Here is a 14,843-nt window from a genome sequence, read left to right as displayed (position 1 = left end):
CCAGTCATTAAATTTTTCTATGCTGGCTCCAGGTGCTCTATAAATACAGCTTATTACAACATTTTTCTTTTTTTCCACGAGTATTTCTACAGTCACACACTCCAGCAAATTGTCCACCACCCTTAACATTTTCTCCACTCTCTTATAACAAATGTTTTTATCTATGTACAAGGCCACACCACCTCCCATCTTATTCTCTCTGTTTGTGCATACCAAGTCATAGCCATCAAGGTCAAAATCCATTCCCCTTACATTATTAATCCATGTTTCAGAAATAGCAATTATATTAAAAGAATGTGTAAGACTACTAAGATAATGTTTTATACTCTGAAAGTTTGCCTATAAACTTCTGCTATTAAAGTGAGTTAGTGATAATTCAATCAATTCAGCACTTAAAGAGAAGTGCTGAATTGATTGAAATCTTAGAAGAGGGGGAGAAGAGAAAACAAAAACCTGCTTTATAAAGCCGGAGAAGGTCTCAGGGCAGATGAAGTGTCAGGTGGGTTGATTAATAAGAACATTTTGATCTGTTGAGAGTAACAGAACAAACTTAATGGAATTAGTGTGAGAGTGAAAGAGAAGAGCTGTGAAAGACAGGATGGAAGAGAGCGACAAATTGAGATGGCTGGTTATAGACGAAGATTTTTATCAGAGATGGAGCAAATGGAAATGAAGGCACTAACTGAAATGACACACTGTTGTAAATGATGGCTAATGATGGTGTAATTGACTTAGGCTTAGACGTCTGATATCACACGGTGAACTGTCTTCAGTGGAGTTGTGCGGTGACACCACGGCTCAGCTCTCATTTCTTTGAACATACTTTGAAATTTACGGGACATAAATTACTGGGAAAACACTTCCAGTAATTAACTAGCAACTTTACCATCATACTGACACCCTGCACAGTTACAGTATAGTTACAGAAGAAATTCACTCACCAATGTTACTAATACATACACTGGCTCTGATACACAGCCAGAAAGATGTCTTCCAGCATTAGTAGCTACAATAGATTGTAACGTCATACAGCCAGAAGACATGTTGGACTTGGAATGTATCCTCCTATTTCATCACTGTTAGTGTTAGTTTCTCTGACAGGTATTGATTTCACATGTTTGGGTATGTTCTCAGTGGAAAGGCTATCAGGCATTCCTATAGGAAATGTAGAGAATCATAACATTGGAAATAGAGATCATTCTGACTGGTATATGAGCTCAGGATTGTTTCAAAAGGTTTACTGCAATGTCTACATCATATTCTCACATAAACCAAAGGTGAAATCCATTGTTTTTAATGTCTATTATATTCTTCAAATAATAACACAACGTTCTGTCCTACAGTAGGAACATAATTTTGTTTTTGTTTCTGTTATTAGGAGGTGATTGAGGCTATCTCAGAGTGTGCCTTCAAGACTTCACCCTTCCCCATCATCCTGTCTTTTGAGAACCACGTAGACTCGTAAGTCAGCAGATCATCACATATCAGGAGTGCAGAAGCTACAGTATGATAGTCAGCCTTACCGGTGAATACTGTCCAACATCAGCAAAGCCCAGTCAGCCAGTTTGTTTTTTATCAGTCTATAAAAACAACTGCATAGCTATAGGGGGAAGGTTCTCATTGATTTGGTCCATTTGGTTTTTAAATGCTCCAAGGAGATTCTTAGCAGTAACATATATATTCAGTGTATAGTGATATTTTGTGAAGAAATCATAACTCTGTGTATGTGTGTGTTTTGTGTGTTCGATGGCTCCCAGACCAAAGCAGCAGGCTAAAATGGCAGAGTACTGTCGCTCAATATTTGGAGATGCATTACTGACAGAACCTCTGGAGAAATATCCTGTGAGTACATAAGATGCTCAAACCCATAACAAACACAAATGTATATGCTCACACACATTCAGGCTTGTGCCTTTCTCCCTCTGTTTCTCTCTCTCTTGTTCTCTGTTTGCATCGCACGCACATACATTTGACATGGCCAGCAGCAAGGGATTCAACAGTCATTATCACACAGATGAGTTCAGCAAAATGTCCTTGAGCACTGCTGCCCAGCCAGCCACCTGTAACCAGATACATTCAGGAGGCACAGACACATATACAGGCAGGCAGACAGATAGATGGTTAGATAGATAGATAGATAGATAGATAGATAGATAGATAGATAGATAGATAGATAAGATGCTCAGATAGATAGGTTATTCATTCATTCTCATAGGGAAATTCAAACATCTTGTAGCTCCCACACAAACACACAATAAACATAGACCATTATAAAATCTGCTACCACATAAAATTCTTGAAAATGCACTGAATACCATTATTGCACACATTTAATTACATATTTCTGTGTTCGCATAGTTTTTCCTTTCTTCCTGCCCTGTTTTCATGTTTTTTTTTTGTAACACATTTTTTTTAATATTGAAAGCTGTTGTATAACTTGTTTACAACAAGTTATTGTTTACTTGTTGTATAACACTGTTTTAACTTATGAAGATCAAGATTTTTTTTTGTTGTCAATTCACTATATGTGCAGGACAAACAGAAAAATCGACATTATGACGTTAGAAGACAGTCAGCGGCAGATTCACATATGACTTTGCAAAGGGGGAATGTATTGTGTTTGTGCAAACAGCAGGGGCAGTCTTTTTATGTCTTTTTATGTTCTGTGGTGGGGTATGGTCCAGGGGCAGAGGGAGGGAGGTAATGGACAGCGTTCAGCATCCTCACAGCCTGGTGGATGAAGCTGTTTGTAAGTCTGCTGGAGTGGGACTGATCTGGCTGGCTGTTTTCACTATGCGTTGCAGAGTCCTTCTGCAGGAGGCAGTATAGCCTCCGTACCACACAGTGATGCAGCCAGTGATGACTCTCTCAGTGGTGCCCCGGTAGAAGGAGCACACGATGGGGGGTGGGGCACAGGCTCTCCTCAGTTTGCGGAGGAAGTAGAGGCTTGTTTGAGGTTTCTTGGCCAGTGATGTGGTGTTGTTGGTCCAGGAGAGGTCTTCAGAGATGTGCACCCCCAGGAACTTGGTACTGCTCACTCTCTCCACTACGGCACCATCAATGGTCAGTGGGGGATGTTTTAGAGGTTTTCTCCTGAAGTCCCCACATTGAGGAAGAGGTTGTTGATCTTACACCACTGGACCAGTTGGCATACCTCACTCTTGTAGTTGGCCTCATCATTGTTGGTAATGAGGCCAACTACAGTCGTTTCATTTAAGCTTTCATATATTGATACCTGTTTTTTTTTGTATTGTGAATTTGTGTGTTGTATGTTGTACTGTCCTGTCTGAAACTTGTAATTTTTTTTTCATCTTGGCCAAGTCTCCCTTCAAAAAAGAGGGAGCCAGCCTCACTTGGATTTACCTAATTAAATAAAGGTCAAATAAAAATAAACAGCAAGACTTTCTCACATTCAGGGACATATTGACATGTCCTCTAGCACCTGACAAAATGTGCTGTTACTGGTTTTCCTACTTCCGTCACTCCCGGCACATGCTAAATGACCTCCTAGACTTTGTTTCTCTTTCTCTGGTTCTCATTTTCAATCACACATACAAACATACCTGTGGCTGTTTACATGCCATGGAAGCCAACATTTAAAGATTAATCCCATTATCATTTTTATTCCCCTGCATCACTTCCCTGTTATAATAGGAGAGACTGCAGTGTAAGATTAAATGGAAGTGTTTTACACTGTAATCTAAACGTGGCTTTTCTTGGCAGCCCTTTATCTGTCTTTCCTCTGTTGCCATGGCTACCAGTCAAAAGCTTGCTTTGTCTCTTTGTGGCGTCTTTGTGTGTAATGACGCAGGTGCTTACGTGAGGTAAATGCAGACACTTGTCGCACAAACTCTCGCGCAGACACTCAGACATCGATCGTGGTATTTGTTGTACACAGGAAAACTTTACCATACATAAAGTACAGTCCTGCACACATACTGTATGAACTTTAACGTACCACCTACTATTTTTGTGCTATTCACCAGGGAAGTCATGTACCTGTTGGTACCAGTACAGAGCAACTAAAGTTCCCAGCAGTGAGATGCAGCTTTATCTCACAAACGCAGAGCGCTCCTCCAGTGCTGCTGCGTAGACACAGCCTGCTGAGAATCACAGCCTTTTGCCTGGATTTGACATTGAAGTATTATGCTGGAAAAGCATTTAGAATGGAGTGGCAGAGGGAAGGAGAGCAAGAGAGCGAAATATGAGGAGAGAAATGCCAAAGGAGAATTTAGAAGGAGAGAAAGAGGAATCTGATTTCTACCACTGAGCATGTAATAACTGAGAAAGGTGAGTGCAATGACAACCACTCCCCTTCGGCATTGAGACAGCCGTGTATACAACATATCAAATGGGATATCAACTCCTTTAGTCCATAGGGGCACAGGCAGATAGGGTAATAAAGCTAGATTGGTTCCAGTTGAGCCTAGGGTGAGAACAAAGAGGATTACATTTTTCTTAGCAACTCAAGCTCCTCCTGTGTCTTCACTCCTCAAAGCTGCCTTTTGCACTGAATTCGAGAGAAAATGTTGACAATGTTTTTTTTAACTGCACACAGTTTATTCTTTCCAAAGTGAATAAATACAGAAAATACCTGAAATTACTTAAAACTTGGATTTGCCATGACAGCTTGTTTTATTGGCCTTTTTACTACATTCATTATCTTGATGAAGGCTGTTTTGCTAAAACATTTTCATTACTGTACAACCGCTGAATAAACATAAAATATGTTGGGTACAAAAAATTTTTTTTTTTTTGCAGTTTGTTTAGCCTTGTTGAGGCTTAGTTTTAAGCTGCAGACAGACCAGAACTGGCAAATGCACTCATACTGGTGAAAGGCAGTTGGGTTGTAGTGTCGGCAGAGCAGTGAGCATAAGCTGTTGGAGCTAGCATCTAAGGCTAACACTTATTTGTATTTACTATCTATCCCCACCCTTAATGCCAGACATATAGCATTCCTCCTACTCTGCTACTTGTAATAATATTTTACTATACAATATAAATGAGTAGCTGAGTCTGTAAAGTAGCATAAAGCACAAATACCTAAACACTGTACTTAAGTAGAGTGTTTGAGAAGTATTATCGGGTTGCATTTCACCATTAATCAGTGTCTGCTTTTGAGTGTGAGCTGAGTATTTGCTGCCTCTGCTGGTACTACTGATGCCCTTACAACGGAGGTTTGGGGATATATGAAAAAGCTTAATTGGATCTATCCAAGTAAATTATACTTTAATCTGTTAAATGTGTGTTTCAGTGGAGTTAACGCATCCAGTGTTTAACTGATTCCATTTAAGTGGAACTGTTTAAGTAAAGCCAAGGCAGACAGGAGCTTTGTTTTATTACTTCCCAGCAACAGCAGTAGAACAGTGTGTGTGGTGTGTGGCAGCTGGGAAAGTAGGTTACTGGAAGGAAAAGCTTGGCTTACAGTAAGACTGGTGTATGTATCACTGTTTTCATGCTCTTGAAAAAGGTTGAGTAAAAGTAAGAAAAGTAGCAAACACTTTTAGTTTGGTTCTGTTTAGAGCTGATAAGCTGTGAACACAGTGGTTTTGTGTGTGTATTGTACATCACTGCTGACGTTCTCAGCAATACATTATTAATATCCCTAAACACTGTGATCCAAAAGCAGTGTACCCCATGAATAAATCAGAGATCTGCCTACTTCCAGCCATCTCCCTTCAGAGGTGGTGTTTGTATTTAATGCTCACTTTTGCCCCAGGAAGCTGATTTTAATGTTGAAAGTGTAAACTTTTGAGTTGTTATATCAACAGACTTTGTTATGTTCAGTGCTGATCCTTGCAGAAAGCTACACTCAGCAGAATCTTCCAAAGTCAAGTTGGAACTTAATAAGACTGTTTTCTCTTTAACTGCTAATTTACATGTTAAATGATGGACTCCAGTCAAACAACTTCAGCATTTTCCCCCTGTAATTAGCTCATTTGTCTCCAAACTGCAACCTTTAGCCTGGCAGCAACATTTTGGATCTTGATTTATTTATTTATTTATTTTTGGTAATGTTTTTCTTCATCGTTTTAACAGTTTTCACACTGCTGGTCACGGAAAACATCCCACGTCTCCATTTTCCAACAAATCCTGCAATCATTCAACAGAGCATTACATTATTCTTCAGAAACCTTTCATAAACACCTTCTCTGTTTGTCTGTCTCTTTCTACACTCCTTCCAGCTGGAGTCTGGTGTGCCACTACCCAGCCCGATGGAGCTGATGGGAAAAATCTTGGTGAAGAACAAGAAGAAATACCACAAGACAGATGGAAGCACCAAGAAGAAACTGTCAGAGCAGGTTTCCAACACCTACAGCGATTCTTCCAGCGTGTGTGAGCCCTCCTCCCCGAGCGCAGGTACAGCGTTCCCTTTAACACACAAACATACACACACATACACATCGCACTAACAGAGCCATCAGGTCACACTGAGACAGCTGAATTATGATATTTAAGATGTAAAATGTAGCTTAATCGTCTGGGTCCATCTGCACTGTGGACCAGCACCTCCGTGTCGTCTAGAAACCCAGTCACTGGAGCGGAACGGTGCTGTTGTTTATCATTCATCATTTTCATGGCCCTCTCCATCAGCTGAAGGTATTATTGGCTGTTGCATACGCTCTCTATCAGGCATATACTGTACACTGCTAGTCACTGGGGTGTCTTAAACATTAGCCAGTAGTGGCCTTCAGTGTGTTGTCATGCAGCTGGGTGTAAATTAAACTATAACTGTAGGATGACATTTTATATATCCCAGTTTATGGATTGTTACAAATTCGCAGCTGTTCTCAGGTTCTAGTTTTCACTAATCATTCATACCTGCACTGGAGTTGAATGTGGATGTGTACAGTCATCCTTCATGTTGTTTATACTTCCTAGTATTTATTTATGCTAGCATGTTCAGTTTATCATTCAGTGGTAAATTTATGATAGACCTTGTCATCAGTCATATTTAGTTTACCTTGATGTCTGCAGACTTCATTTTTATAGTAACACACAATGCCCCCTGGTGGAAGAAATGTAGTAGCACAAATGTTTGTTTTATAAAAATCAAGAAGTTGTTTGAAAAAAAAAAACGAGGTGAACATTTATTACCCCATCTCCAGTAGAAATTACACCCATGTGGCTGTTTATGACAAATTTAAGTTGGTTGTAAAACATTTTATAAATAAAGAATGCAACATAAATACAGTAATAATTCAAAATCGATTACAGAATACAAACTTAACATATCACTGTATGATGTAACATAGACCTAACACTAGGCTATCAATGCTTCAAAGGAAGCTTTACTTCATACACCAGTTTGACCTTGTGTTGCCGTAGGATGTGGGTTTGTTGTTGATACAGTAAGTCAGTGTTTTTCCTCGCAGGTTCAACCAAAGAGGAGATGGCAGATTCCTCGCAGCCCACTGAGGGTGCTGAGCTCAGCCTGAGGCCACATGGCAGAAAGTCTATCGGTGAGTCATACATAGTACACGTTCAGGGAAATCTTTAGTAGACCCCCTTATTAGGCTGGTGCAAAAGCTAGACACTAGGTCAGTTTGACCATTACAATGTTAAAACTCATTTCATGAGTCAATGTGACCTCAGATTCAGTAGGAAATCATTATTAGATCTCTCATTATGTGGGAAGAGAGGCTGACTGAGTCAGATGGACCAAAACAATATTAAAATTAATTTCCTCAGTGCATGAACTCTGTTGTTTGGAACCCATGTACGCCTTGTTTGCGTCGCTGTTTTTATTGCAATGGAGGCAACAGGCTTATTTAAACGTTATCGGCTTGCAATCTCTCCCACGTTTGCCTTGAGTTTGTGGAAGTGTAAAATAAATTTATACACATTTAGCTTCATTTACTGTAATTATTTGTGACTCCTGTTTCAGGTGAGGTAGAGGCAGAAAGCGAAGATGAAGATGATGATGATGATGACTGTAAAAAGGGCTCAATGGATGAGGTGTGTATTTGCAAGTCAGCAGTCAAAGCATTTAATACTGGAGATTTGCAGCTCAGTCTGCTAAGTGCATGTCACGTGCTAATGCTACCCTCTAGTGTACACAGTTGATAAGACATTTTGTTCCTACTGATGTCTTCAAACTGCTTCTCATTATTAGTAGTAGTATAAACTTTAGTACAAAAACAGCAGTAAATTAATATAACTATATCATATTATATTAGAAACTATATTGTTGTTTTCAAGGATTATAAAAAGCTTTTGTTAAAGCATTGTGCTGCATTCCATTCAGATGTTTGTGTGTGTGTGATTTTATGTTCAGGGTACAGCAGGCAGTGAGGCATTTGCCACTGAAGAAATGTCCAACCTGGTCATCTACATCCAGCCAGTCAAATTTAACAGCTTCGAGGCTTCCAAAAGTATGTAAGAACAATGAACATTACTGTGCATGTATTCCAACAAGAGGCACATTTGAATATAGCTTACATCTGATAAAATGGAGTTCATTTGCAAAAACATATGCCATCTTTAGATATTTGCTTACAAAATGAGCAAGATTAAATGTTTCCTGAATATTCAGTCAAGCTCAGTAGAACAGCCTTAAATAAGTGTCTTTACAGCTATGATAAATTTAGACCTTGATGTTTTCAGTCTGCCCAGTGACCATTAGATCATTATCAACGCGTCACCATTTTTGCCCACAGAGATCAATCGCAGCTACCAGATGTCATCCTTTGTAGAGACCAAAGCTTTGGAGCAGCTGACCAAATCTCCTGTAGAGTTTGTGGAGTATCCTTCTCAGGTTTACAGAACAATGATTGCACTACTTAAAGAACTTAAGGACTTTTTTTGCGCTGTATACATATACATAGAGAGTTTTGTTGGCATACAATGTTGCTATAGGAGATTTTTCAGCAAAGATGATATTTTCTGTATTTCTCCAAATGAATGCTTTTTCTGGTCAAATGTACTGTAGCTACTGTAGTTTCTGTACTATATGCTTGGATTTCAAAGTGTGTCTATAGTAAGTAATGGGCCTAGTAGGCAAATCTCTGCTTTGTATTTTGTAGATTCCCCCATAAACATGCTTATAGTGACTGTCAAAGCTCTGCCAGACTCAGTGTCTCTCCAGCAGAGAAAAGGAAGGTCTGACAGTAGTTTGTCATGGCTAGTTAGCTCTGACTCTGTCCATGCTACACTGAGCATCGGTCAGTCCACAGACCCTCCATGTCACACATTTTGTTGCCACAAGGCTAAACATGTTTGGAGAGAGGCTTCTAGCAGAATTTGATGGTGTATTTAGCCTTTAGCATAACCCATAATGTTCAAGTCTAATTTGAGTTTTCTGTGTTTAGTTTCTTTTCCTCCAGCCTCATTTTACTCCTTATGCTTGTGACTTTGCTTCTTTGGCTCATCTTGTTTAATAGCAGTAATAATAAGACGGTACACATATAACTGTGTGTAATTTGGAGTCAGTAAGTCTTAATCTGAAGTAGCAATACAACTATGCTTTGTGCAAGCCAGACAGTAAACAGCGGCAGAAATGGTGGCAGCTGCAGTAGTCCTGGTTGTATTCTGCATAATGCATGTCATGCTGGTTTGTCCCTAACATGGCTCTGTTCAGATACAACAAGCTGCAGCTGAGCAGGATCTACCCTAAAGGAACCCGAGTGGATTCATCCAACTACAACCCTCAGCTCTTCTGGAACGCCGGCTGTCAGCTTGTGGCGCTCAACTTCCAAACCATTGGTGAGAACAGATGGCAAAAGAAATGTCTGTTATTTTCTATTTGTTTTCATATTGTCTAAATCTTTTTTTCATTCACACTGTTGGAAAAATGATTAGTTCACACATTTAATTTTTTTTTTTTTGGTGTTGTTGACCCATGTAAATACATTTTTGTCTACACAGATCTGTCCATGCAGCTGAACCTGGGCATGTATGAGTACAATGGGAAATGTGGCTACAGACTCAAACCAGAGTTTATGAGACGGCCAGACAAGCACTTTGACCCTTTTACTGAGAGCACAGTGGATGGGATAGTAGCCAACACACTCTCTGTGAAGGTATTATATGTGTATATATGTGCTGATCTGTTTTGTGTCTGTTTAGCTCTGTCTCTGTGCACATTCAATTATTTTTTTATTCTATCTACACCTTTCCAGATCATCTCAGGCCAGTTCCTGTCTGATAAGAAGGTAGGCACGTATGTGGAGATTGACATGTTCGGCTTACCGGTGGACACCAAGAGAAAAGCGTTCAAGACCAAGACATCTCAGGGCAATGCCATCAACCCTGTCTGGGAAGAAGAGGCCATTGTCTTCAAGAAGGTGACATGATCAAAACCAATTTCTGTAAATGCATAGGCATATACTGCACATATGCATGTATTGCATGGAGTTTGAGCAATACAAGTTATAACATTAGAGAAGCTTAGCTTACTCTGTCTCTGTGCACATTCAATTATTTTTTTATTCTATCTACACCTTTCCAGATCATCTCAGGCCAGTTCCTGTCTGATAAGAAGGTAGGCACGTATGTGGAGATTGACATGTTCGGCTTACCGGTGGACACCAAGAGAAAAGCGTTCAAGACCAAGACATCTCAGGGCAATGCCATCAACCCTGTCTGGGAAGAAGAGGCCATTGTCTTCAAGAAGGTGACATGATCAAAACCAATTTCTGTAAATGCATAGGCATATACTGCACATATGCATGTATTGCATAGAGTTTGAGCAATACAAGTTATAACGTTGGAGAAGCTTAGCTTTGTCAGTTTGATGTAATAATGAGTGCATTTCATATATTTCCCTCAGGTTGTTCTACCCACACTTGCTTCATTACGGATAGCTGTGTTTGAAGAAGGAGGGAAGTTCATTGGTCATCGTATTATTCCTGTGTCAGCCATCCGTCCAGGTGACCAAGTTTTGTTTCAGCACAACTCTTATTATACAAAATGTTTTCAAGCATCAATTGAGTTTGATCACTGATTCCATATTTTTTGGTAGCTAGAAAACAAAAAGTTATGAAAAACAAAAGGTACATTAGTATTTAAATCTGTAAACAGCCTTAATAATAGACGTGAAGGCAGCAGCAGCATCAAAATAATAGATGTAAGATCTAGATCGGCTGGGGAGACTCCTGGAATTGTTTTAGGCCTTCTGAAAACATCTCAATTCAATCCAGGAGATTTTTGGTGTTTTAAAATATTGATTGAACACATGGAAGTAAAATGCCAGAAAAGAAATGCAAATTCCAAAGGAAGGCAACTTCGGGGCATCAATAAAGGAACTGAAATTGCACACTTTAATTTTAATTAATGTAGTTTAGGCTACTTTTTGGTATCACCAGTCTTCTGTACTGATAGACATTAATCCTATTAAAATCCCACAGGCTATCATTACATCACACTAAGGAATGAGAAGAACCAGTCCCTCACATTGCCTGCTCTGTTTGTGTATGTAGAAGTAAAGGACTATGTCCCCGACACATTTGCAGGTAAGTCAGGTGAACATTTTTAAACCAAAAATTAAATTTTCTTTTACAGAAAACACTGCATGTTCAGTGTTACAACAAGGCTGTGTTGTTTTCTTTCTGCTCCTTAGATGTCATTGAAGCCTTGTCCAATCCCATCCGCTATGTCAACCTGATGGAGCAGAGAGCCAATCAGCTGGCTGCTCTCACTCTGGAGGAGGGAGGAGAGGAGGAGGGTGACAAAGAGGTGTGTGTCTACCAGCACATTACTCTCTCCACCACACATACTGGTCATCCCACATCTTAAATGGACATTTTTATCTGTGGGAAGTATTGTGCTACAGAACATGGAGATGAGCATTTCATCGACCAGCTGGCAGCTCCTCTCATTGTCAGGAACTAACTGGTAACATATGGTAGGCAGAGTTTCTTCAGCAAAAACACCATTAAGATGCAATTTAGAGGGAAGCTGCATGGGGAGGTTTACAACATCACCACACATACTTTACAGTAAAAAGGATGGATGAGCTGCAGCTCGTTTCCAGCATGGATGCCCATAAACCTTATCTACACACTTTATTTTTCAATCTGTGGTAAACATTTGCAACGATATTGGTGCTGCATTTTATTCCACCGCAGGCCCTAGTTTTACTGTAGGCTTCGTCTGGGGGACATCTGTCATTCTGACTGTAGTTTTGTTGTATTATAAGGCGCATGCTCTGTAGCAAGTGACAGGTTTGGAAGCTATATGTTAAAAAAAAAAAATTTATTTGTCCTCTACAAATGTTCTCACTTGAGTTGCTGAGTGATCCAATGCTATTAAGATTTTAGTGGCTACATTTTGCACATGACAGTCAGACAATGCTGAAAGTCTCTTTTTCCATTTCACAAAATTGGGTTGATTTGTCTTTGATAGTCCAAATAACATTGAATGAATGTCAGTTTCAGCTTTTTCCCGTTAGTGTCGCCACAGCTAATCGTCACACTGACAATTCACATGTTGACATTTGGTCTTTTTTAAGGCTGAACAGTCCACATAACATTAATCTTCCATAAACTATAGGTGAAATAGCAAATTTAATGTAGACGTGTTTAAAAAAAAAATCCTCCCCACCACCAAAAAGCAGACAAAGTCAGTGACTAACTAGTGAGCCTTGGAGTTAATAAGCCAGATATTCTCCCTGAGGGTAGAATGAAACCAAAACAGAACTAAAAATTGTCAGGGCAGTGTGGAAACTACACCGCTAAAATGTAGTGAACCCAATTAAATGGCCAGTATAGTAAGAGTCTGTATTAAGAACACAATGAACAGAGAAGACGAGGACAGGGATAGCAGGAGGCCCGAAGCAACTCTTGACTGAAGAAGGGGAGATGAAGAGAGATGGGTGCTGACAGTGGGTGCAGAGTGGTTCCGGCATCACGTGGGTGTATGTGGAGGCAGAAACAAACAAGACACAGTGCACTTAGACAGAATCCATGAGGTAGGAAACACTTCATCCACAGACATGAATTTCAGTTCAGAGGCAGTGATTCCAGCAATTCAGAGAGACGGAAAAAAAAAATATTTTTCACAGTATATCTTCATGGGCGTCTTCAGGAGTCAAAAAACAAATCACACTGATATTACTCACAATCTTTCAGAGACAGTCCAGGAGTGTAGTCAAGATACTAATCCAAAAGTCTGATGGAGCTCATGGTCTTTCAGAGGCAAGGCTGAGGTGTAGTCAAGGTTCAGGTCCAGTTGCACGAAGGCACAAGAGATGCAGAATGGCTGGAGAGCTGCGCATGCTGTCAGGACATTATAATTATTATTATTATTCTGTTTTTTAATGGTGGTTGGCAACCAGCTTTAGGTGCATTACCGCCACCTTCTAGACTGGAGTGTGGATCAGAACAGCCCCTACCTACCACTATAACAAAATAACCCCACTCAGTTCACTTTATATTATCTTGTGTAACCCTCTGCTCTCTAAAAGCCTAATAAGTGCTCTGTATCCTATATCCCCTGACCTTTGTCCCAACACCTCCAGTAAACTAAAGTTGATTCCACCTCTTAAAACTATTTTTGAATAATTCCCTTTCCCGCCTGATCCTGGGACAGCTCATTAGAACATGTTTCTTGTACCCTACACCTCTCACATTCCCTTTTCTCTTTTTTCTTTCTCTGGGGATCATGACAAAAAAAAAAAAGATTTAAATTTGACAGATGATTAGAAATAAAACTCCAGTTGAATGCTAATGTTTCTCCATGTATGGTGGATGTGTAAATAAGCAACAGCAAGTAAACTTGCATCTTGATATGCTGCCCCATCACATAACAGTTAATGCAAGGTTTAAGTCTAAGTGAAACGCTAACCATTTAAAAACCACTTTTCACTTTTTGTACACTGGAAATATGCCAGTTAAAGTGTATGAATTTAGACCTTAGTTGAGTGAACTTCAACTTTAGCACAGGTTAGACCAGTATGAACATAATGTACTGTAAATACCAAAGAGCTCAGTAAGTTTTAACAAGTCAGGTCTGCTGTGGAGAACGTGACCTGCTTTGTCCCAAGTGGCATCCAAGGAAAGCTTGCACTGCTAAAAACGCACTCTAATTGTCCATTAGCAGCAGGAAACATGATGTTACTGAATTTGTTCATTTATAAATGCTGCATTAAAAGTAAAGTTACAGCAGTCTTGGTAAATGGTAAATGGACAACAAGCACAAATAGATAAGGTTAATGTAGGTGCAGTGCAACCGGGACGAAATGAAGGAATAATATCTAAGGAGAGATGTGAATAGTAATGATTTCTAGGACAAAGACTAAAGTTAGGATAGATTTAGAGTGTGAGGCAATGATAGATACAGGGTTGTCTGGGGTTAGAAAAGGTGACTAGAAAGAAGGGTTGTTCCTGAGGGGCGTCTTTTATCTGATTTACCAGCTGATATGACCCATGAGGATGGCTGATGGAAAACTGCTGTCACGCTGTGACCATGGCAACCAGAAGAGGCAGAGCAGTGTGAGGACATGAATGAATGTAGAGAGAGCAAAAGGGAAGCAGAAGATCTGACTAGCATGACTAGAACAGAGATTATATAAAATTGCATTATCCTTTCAGAGATAAGGGTGACGGCTTGAGAGTCAGCTGAGCTGAGGGAAATTAAGATCTGCCAATCTACAGCACAGACAGTAATGCTGCGAGTGGGTTACCAAAGTTATGTCTACAGACTATCCTGCATGACAGAGGTACAACAGGAGACTTTTGAGAAGAGATACCACTATTCCTAGGAATGTATTTTAAAGTCTAAAACTTTTCAAGCAATTGAAGCCTCCATGGCACTGAAGGAGATATTCAGTGAGTTCAGAGAAAGTCCAAAGAAAAACTGTTGCACTGGTAATTCTTTCATAAGCTAGCAATGGAGAAATGTGT

General features: G+C 39.8%; 1 protein-coding gene across 1 annotated transcript in view; it reads left to right on the top strand.

Annotated features, from left to right (window-relative positions):
- plcb1l (phospholipase C beta 1-like) overlaps positions 1 to 14,843 on the top strand; it is a 129,060-nt gene that overhangs the window by 95,039 nt on the left and 19,178 nt on the right. The window contains exons 12-24 of the mRNA XM_020603697.1: positions 1,379 to 1,461; positions 1,758 to 1,842; positions 6,186 to 6,360; positions 7,377 to 7,463; positions 7,889 to 7,959; positions 8,279 to 8,375; positions 8,661 to 8,745; positions 9,581 to 9,705; positions 9,868 to 10,022; positions 10,122 to 10,286; positions 10,772 to 10,871; positions 11,349 to 11,453; positions 11,561 to 11,676. Coding sequence (XP_020459353.1) covers positions 1,379 to 1,461; positions 1,758 to 1,842; positions 6,186 to 6,360; positions 7,377 to 7,463; positions 7,889 to 7,959; positions 8,279 to 8,375; positions 8,661 to 8,745; positions 9,581 to 9,705; positions 9,868 to 10,022; positions 10,122 to 10,286; positions 10,772 to 10,871; positions 11,349 to 11,453; positions 11,561 to 11,676 — 1,449 coding nt within the window. The remainder of the gene's footprint in view (positions 1 to 1,378; positions 1,462 to 1,757; positions 1,843 to 6,185; positions 6,361 to 7,376; positions 7,464 to 7,888; positions 7,960 to 8,278; positions 8,376 to 8,660; positions 8,746 to 9,580; positions 9,706 to 9,867; positions 10,023 to 10,121; positions 10,287 to 10,771; positions 10,872 to 11,348; positions 11,454 to 11,560; positions 11,677 to 14,843) is intronic.

The sequence above is a fragment of the Monopterus albus genome, unplaced genomic scaffold (assembly GCF_001952655.1).
Source record: "Monopterus albus unplaced genomic scaffold, M_albus_1.0 scaffold62.1, whole genome shotgun sequence".
Lineage (NCBI taxonomy): Eukaryota > Metazoa > Chordata > Actinopteri > Synbranchiformes > Synbranchidae > Monopterus > Monopterus albus.
This window is presented reverse-complemented; position numbering and strand designations above follow the sequence as displayed.